The sequence below is a fragment of the Sinocyclocheilus rhinocerous genome, unplaced genomic scaffold, assembly GCF_001515625.1.
Source record: "Sinocyclocheilus rhinocerous isolate Xijiao unplaced genomic scaffold, SAMN03320098_v1.1 scaffold520, whole genome shotgun sequence".
Classification (NCBI taxonomy): domain Eukaryota; kingdom Metazoa; phylum Chordata; class Actinopteri; order Cypriniformes; family Cyprinidae; genus Sinocyclocheilus; species Sinocyclocheilus rhinocerous.
The window spans coordinates 636-8,631 of record NW_015666539.1 but is presented as its reverse complement, the minus strand read 5'-3'; the positions used below and the strand labels follow the sequence as shown (position 1 = coordinate 8,631).

The 7,996-nt window shown below is 36.7% G+C and overlaps 1 protein-coding gene across 1 annotated transcript in view; it reads right to left on the bottom strand.

Annotated features, from left to right (window-relative positions):
• Positions 1–5,219, bottom strand: part of LOC107732598 (histo-blood group ABO system transferase-like) — a 12,263-nt gene extending 7,044 nt beyond the window's left edge. Inside the window, exons 1-3 of the mRNA XM_016543975.1 lie at positions 5,161–5,219; positions 3,083–3,112; positions 2,929–2,964 (exon numbers count right to left, since the gene is read on the bottom strand). Of these exons, the coding sequence (XP_016399461.1) occupies positions 2,929–2,964; positions 3,083–3,112; positions 5,161–5,219 (125 nt within the window). The remainder of the gene's footprint in view (positions 1–2,928; positions 2,965–3,082; positions 3,113–5,160) is intronic.
• Positions 5,220–7,996: the final 2,777 nt, after the last annotated feature.

Genomic DNA, 7,996 nt, shown 5'->3' with positions numbered 1-7,996 from the left:
CACTGACAGCCCAAATTTAGCCTTGTTTTAGCCTAGACGTCTGGGCTGTGTTTAGACAGCTAATAGACGTATTTTAAATGCAAAATTGCTTGCTGGGAACCCTTACGAAAATTAACGATGATTTTACTATAAATCCAATGACAATGGTTGCTAGAGTTAAACCATGGTAACCACAAATTAACCATAGTTTTCTAATGTTTTACTCCCTTGTGTAAAAAGGGTGTTTTCAGAAATGCAACAATGAGTACAAGGTCTTGTTTGCAATTACATGTACAGTGCTTAACAAATTTATTAGGCCACCACCCAATAGGTTTGTGCCACAGCTGCCCTAAACTAAGTAGGTGATTACCAAAATTACCATTGTTATTTTTCTGTAATGGTTAATCCACCAGTATGTGTAAGATCTTTAGTCACAGTAGTGTTTCTAATGCTAAAATATAATTATTGTTGGGACTGAATGATTCTAAGATAGATTGCACAAAAGTTTAATTTAAAAGCAAGTCTTTGGGAACAACTAGAAAATATTTGGAAGTCAGTAACAACAGAGACTGTGGAAAAGTGCATAAAAAGTATGCCAGCATGAATGCAAGCTTTTATCAAGGCCAAAGGAGGCCATACAAAATAAAAAATAAAATAGCCTATTTATATTTTTTGGTTTATTAGCTTTTGGTTATTATGTGTGAATAAAGAGTATTTAGTTGTTTCAGTTTGTTATTTGCCCAATGATAACACAATTTTTAGTTTTAAACAGGTTTTTGACGGGCGGTCTAATACATTTGTTAAGCACTGTATATAGCTACATATAGTTTTATGAGGATTTGAACTGAAAATAAAACTTACAAACTCACTCGTTTACACTTTGCCCCTTTCTTGATTGCCAATGGCTGCAAAGTACAACGTGAAAGCGCAAGGCTGACGCTCCGTAGCATGCTCCTATCTGTTGGAGTAATATATGGCCGTCGAAACGAAAGCGCACGGGTTCACGCAGTAGGCTAGCCTATGTGTGAATCTGGCGATAGATCGCACATCCACTGTTTCACGCATGAGGAAAAAAAAACTAGGCCACGGCTAGATAGACGTTTGAGAATACATCGGTGTTTCCTGTAGTTATGCAAAGATTTGGTTTCAAAAACAGTATCATTAAACTATTTCTTATGATTTTAAATCTCCATTGAACTCCAGAACTTCAGGAGGTACTAAAGTCTGATTTTGTGGTGGATGTGTTCAAATTTTATATATATGTAACATCTCGTTCTTGTTCCGAGTGGGGCTCGAACCCGGGTCTCCGGCATGGGAGGCGGACACGCTAACAAGGAGGCTAAAGACTGCAGCCTCTAGCGCATCTCTTGAGTGGAAGTGAGGTTGAGGTTTACCTTCACATCACCTACTCACTGGCCTCCGTTACATACATACAAACATACATGCATGCATGCATGCATGCACGCACGCACACACACACACACACACATTAAAAAGAAGTTAAAAGTTAAGAAAGAATTAAATTAGCCTGTAGTCTGATCTATAGGCTAATTTTATTAACTTTTATTAGACTGCAGATCGAAAAAAAAATTATTCTTGATAATCTTTAAAATGAGAGAAATCACTGACATAATCACTGACATTTAGGCTAGGCCTATACTTTCTTCGACTGCAGAAAAAAAAACGTAACCATTTAATTTGCAGTGTTAACTTATGAATTGAATGAAAAACAAGAAATAAATCACAAGAACAATAGTTTTTTTTTCTTGTAATCAAGAAAAAATATTTGACAATTTCAAAATGAATGCTTGCTGAATGATAGCCTATTTGACAGTGAACGCATCTCCACTGCATAGCCACATACAATCGTTGGTGTCAGTCGCAAATATTACACATGTTTTAGGCTACAATGCATGGCGTGTGTGTTTCACTAGCTCCGTTCCCATGGACACCTTTTGTTTGATCTGGATATTTCCAGCTTAAGACGTGTGATTAATCCTTATCTAAAGCCGTGTCTACATGCGTTGACCACACGGGAAGGGGCGAGGCGACAAATCTTCTACAGTAACTGATGCCTCCTTCTATCCCGAACCTTTGAAACATGCGTTGTATGTGTTGAAAGTGAAACCTAAAAAAAACCAGCGCGCATAAGAAAGATTGCACTCTTTCGCGAGCTTCAGCAAATTGCACGCTTAACAACCCCCCCACGTGAAATTGAAATAATAACCCGTGATATAAGATTTTGGCCATATTGCCCATCTAAATCATTTATCCCACACCATCAGCAGGCGCGTCATGTAAGCTACACTTCTTGTACTTCGTTTGGGCACCACAAGGTGTCACTGTGGCCTCAAAGCTTACACCTGGCCTACTCTGGCTCGATTGCTATTCCTGAGGTAAAACACGCCCTCCTCATTACCCTACGGACAAAGAAATGTAGAAATAAATAAATGTGAAAATAAATAAATGTGGAAATAAATAAATAAAAGTGTAAATAAATACATAAATGTGAAAATAAATAAAAGTGGAAATAACTAAAAGAAAAAATAAATGTGGAAAAAAAAATAAAAAATAAGGAAATAAAATTCTAAATAATGATTTTTGCTTTTTTACTTTTCTTTGTATATTTATTTATATATTTATTTATTTATATTTGCTTTTTTACATTTCTTTATACATTTCTTTCTTTATTTATTTCTAATTAAGTCAGCTTTGGCATTCCATACCTTAAGGGTACATATTACAATGGTACTAACATGCACCCTTTAGGGGTAAAGAAGGAACAAAGGTGTCCCTTTGAGGGTACTGCCCCAGGGACGAGCTGTTGTAACCCTAAAGGTACAATCTTGCACATTTTTTTCCGGAGAGTGTAAGTATTAGGATGTGTGAGCATTTGTTTATGTGTGTTAAAATGAGATGTATATGTATGTGCATTACATCATTACTTACTCGATGAAGACTTGTTCTATTATCTGCTGATTGCAACTTAAAACAGTAAAAATATAAATAAATAAATAAATATCAGCAATGAAAACTTCCCAAATCAAGAGATTAACACCTAAATAACATCTGGTCCATGTTTGCCTAACTGTACTAAACTCACCTGTTCTGATTGGTGTTCAGGTAAATGAGCCTGTGAAGAAAGACATATAATGTCATGAGGAGAGATCTTTGTAAAGATGTGTGACTGTTCAGTTTTCTTCTCAGAGATCACATTTAAGTTTTATTTCTCATGTTTGACATGTACACAGAAATGCAGTGTAATGAATTACTTGATTATACATCTTAAAATATATGTACACCTTTTTAAAGGGGTCATGAAATGCAGTTTCAGATTTTTATATTATGTTTCTCAAGTTTAGTTTATGAAGCTTTTTCCCCAAAAAAGGTCCAATATTTGTAAAAATGATCATTTCCATCTCATTTTCACACTGTGAAACATTACATTTTTAAGAGGTGTTACCCTCTTGCAGAAATCGAAGCAAACACTCACTGTTATGATTGACTAACTTTTTCCTGTCCATTACAGTGGACACCAGGACTAAAGCAATATATATATGGGCGTTTATGTGTATTTGCTGGTTGATTTTATAAATATATGATTGTGTGCACTGTAGCATCAAAGCATGTGCGTGTGTGTGTGTGTGCGCGCGCATTTTTGTGATTTATGAGGACACAAATTTGTATAATGACATGGGTATGACACAGGTATTACAATATTTTGAGTGTCCCCATATTTCAAAAGGCTTATAAATCATTCAGAATGAGTTTTTTTGAAAATCTAAAAATGTAGAACGTTTCCTGTAAGGGGTAGGTTTAGGTGTAGGGTTGGTGTAGGGCGATGGAAAATACAGTTTGTACAGTATAAAAACCATTACGCCTATGGAATGTCCCCACAATTCACAAAAACAAATCTGTGTGTGTGTGCATGTGGTGGATTTTCTTTTTATCATCATAAACCTCTTCACTGTCTCTGTCTCTCTTTACAGCCAATGAAAAACTAAATGGTCGTTTATAGTCACTTTGAAGACAAATAAATCATAATCATAATGTTAAAAATAAATATTAATGCTTATAAAACATTAACATTAGAATCTGTAGCTCTGAATTTTAACTTTGAAATGTTAAAGGAAAAATTGATACTCTTATTCCCATTCGTTGCTGGGATATTTGGTCTGGTTGCTAGGGCGTTGCTATGCGGTTGCTAGGGTGTTCTGGGTGGTTGCTAGGCTGTTGCTGTGTGGTTGCTAGGGTACTTGGGGTGGTTGCTATGCAGTTGCTAGGGTGTTCTGGGTAGTTGCTAAGTTGTTGCTAGGGCACTCTAGGTGCTTGCTAGGGTGTTGCTAGGCAGTTGCCAGGGTGCTCTGGGTGGTTGCAATGCCATTACTATGTGGTTGCTAAGGTTTTCTGTGTGGTTGCTATGCAGTTGCTAGGGTGTTCTGGGTGGTTGCAGAGGTGTTGCTAGGCGGTTGCTTGGGTACTCTATGTGGTAGCTAGCCGGTTGCCAGGGTGTTCTGGGTGGTTGCTAGGCCGTTGTTATGCAATTGCTAGGGTACTAGGGTACTCAGATGTGTGTATCTTCTAAATTCTGCTGATGATTACATTACTGCTCTAACATAACACTTAATTTCAGTTTCAACTAAGTAGAAATTAACTTCCATTCTGCTTAATGATCGTCTCTTTCACTTCCACTTGATTTGTGTACATAGTGCATATTTAAGGTAACAATGCTATACATAGCCTAATATCATATTATTAATATTAATAATATGACAATATCTGTTGAAGGGAAATCCTGCCCACACCCAGCTAGGGAAAAAAAATGAAGAGTTCAGATGCAAAAGCTTTTAAGTGCCGTCTGAAAATTTCTTCTAAAATTAGCATTTTTATCAGGCTCCTATGTTTAGGTTCAGTAATTTTACTTTAATGGCAATGTATAGGTCCTTTTCTATGCCATTAAAGTGATGGTACAAAAAGTGGTTTTGGTCTACAGTATATAGCTAATTTTGCCCTTCATGACAACTGTGAGGGGGGTGAATATTTTTTATAACTCATTCGTTTAAATTATATTAAGCCTTAAAGTTCTGCATAATTAAGGGTGTGGCCACTTGAGTGACAGGTGGATTGCCGCTCCTGTCACTACTGTCGAGCTAGGCGGGCGTGGTTTCAGCGACCAGGCACCTCAGCTCCACCCACGTCCCACCTCTTTGCCCATTTTCGATTATCCGAGAGTGACGCATGGTGACGCGCTGCCAAGATGATGACGGCCAGTCTTCTGACGATTTGTGCTACCCTGTCAGATTTTGCTACCTCCCATTAAAACATTTTTTTCACATTAGCGAAAAGTGCTACCTATCAGATTTTGCTTCCAGCATGATTTTAATAAGGTGTGAGGCTTTATTAACATGTACACCTACCCCAACCCTAAGCCTACCCTTACAGTAGGATAAATACAGTGTTGGTAGCATAATCTGATAAGTAGCATTATTTGTTAGAACACCGGCGCTGCCCACTTTAGGCTTCAAAAATGCTCTTCCGAAACCAACGGGTGACGTCACGGACACTACGTCCATGTTTTATACAGTCTATGGTAAAAACATGCCAGGCAGACATTTGTATGACGTAAGCATCACAGCTACAACAAATAAAATTGATAATGGGTGTGTTAGATTTATAGTGTGAGAATAATCAAGCACTGACAATAATCAGTCATATTTGCGCCCTGACATACTGTACTGGTCAAAAGTTTGGACACATTACTATTTTTAATGTTTTTGAAAGAAGTCTCTTATGCTCATGAAGCCTGCATTTATTTGATCAAAAATACTGTAGCAAATTAGCTCAAAAGGGAAATGTATATAAATAATTACAATTAATTATGATTAATTACAATTATTTATATCAGCTGCCAGTAGTAACTGTAGCAGAATTAAATTGCCCTCAACTAATCTGTTCGTCCAGCGAACATTCAGTGTAAGTTCATATCATATCAATATATGGCCACAGAAAATACTTTCTTACAGTATTAATGCATTAGAGCATGTAATAAGGATCAAAATCGTTAATGGACAATTAATTTGCAAGGCAGAATCAGAAACTCATGTAATTTGTGCACAAGAGTTTTATTAACTAAACACTAACACAAACTACTCTAACAAACAAACAATCACTCATACACAGTGGTGGAAAGAGTACTGAAAATTTGTACTCAAGTACAAGTACTGTACATTGATTGCAAAATATGCATATTTACACAAATATAAGTAAATTGCAAGTGCAGGGAGAATGACTCAACTAATGGGGTCATATGACGTTGCTAAAAAAGAACATTATTTTCTTTTATGCGGTTTAAGGTTAAAAAAACACATTATTTTCCACATACTGTACATTATTGTTGCTCCTCTATGCCCTGCCTTTCTGAAACGCGTCGATTTTTACAAAGCTCATCGTTCTGAAAAGTGAGGTGTATGCTGATTGGCCAGCTATCCAGTGCGTTGTGATTGGCCGAATACCTCAAGCATGTGACAGAAAGGCCCGTACCATACTGTGATGCCGTGTGTCCCGGCGCGATGACACAAAAACAATAAAACCCATTACAAACGAGGCATTTGTTGCATCCAGTGGGGACATAATTACTGATTATAATGACTTATACTGTCTTTTTACGCGTTGCATTGCATATCGCGCTGCGTAAACATAAAACCATGTCTGCATTTGTGATCGGAGAAATGACAAACAACAAGCGCAACTCTACACTGCTCAAAACTCGCATTTGAATCATCAGTGGCAAATTCTTTAAATATGAAAACATACAGGCTGTGAGTCAGAAGCACCAGACTGTCTTTACAAAGTTGGAATTGCCCCACTTTATAGAAACAGTTTTTGTACACAGATGCATTGTAGGCTACTCTCCCAGGAAATAGTCCTCCGTAAAATGCGCTGCACACATCTGAATATTTGGGTTGAACTGTTCTGGAACAGTGTTGTAAATACAACTTAACCACTGATTTCTAGTTGTGTCCTCTTTTGGAAGGCCAAACAAAGTAGTTTCACTTATGTCATGTAATACTGAAAAATTATAACCCTAACCTTTATCTCCATACTGAAATCCCAGATGGCCTGACAGTGATTCAGCTAAAATATTAGTGTCTGAGACACTGTGAGCACGGAGACTGTAGTGTGCACAGCAAATTTTTAAATGCTTAGCTTAAATATGTAATATTAATTAAATAATGCTCATTAATGGCTGCTGAGATACCGGATACCCGGAAACAGCAGTCCTTACGTCATACTTAGAAAGAGGATTCTCCCGAAGCCGTCAAACTGACGTCATCAGAGCCAGAACGCCATTCCAGAGCGAAAGCGATGGCAGACAAGTTTTTTTTCCAGTGTATTGACTTGCATGGTTCAATTGTTCACCACAAGACTAGTAATGTGCACTAAAAAGTAAGTAGGGTCATTTTTGATTTCATGACGACTAACCATTTTCAATACCATTGGCAAAACCACATACTGTATATTGCCATATAGATATTTTAATTTTTTTTTGTCCATCCATTTTTTCAAGGCAATCATTATTTCAAGCTTTGAAATTGGTTTAATCCAAGTCTTCTAAAAAGACATGCACTTTATATGATGAACAGATTTTAATATAGGCTTTTATTTACGTACAAATATTGATCAATTACCATTACAAAAATCTCAATCTTAAACATTTGCTCATTCTGTGTATTTGTGTCTTTAAAATAGGGTAACTTGCAAAAGCTTACAGCACAAGGAAGCTTGATTTCAAATTTGATTTCAAACTGAATTGAATTTGCAAAAAAAGACAAGTACACAGTCAGTAATAAAATTATAAAACAAATTACCTCAATTCAGTTGAGGTATTCGAAATATGACAACACTGAATTTTCATAAGAAGTGATTTAATAGCCATATATGTTAGGCCTATTTATTTAGATAAATGGAACATCAGATGGCTTTGACCTGTAATGTCTGTACAATGTAGTGATGCAGT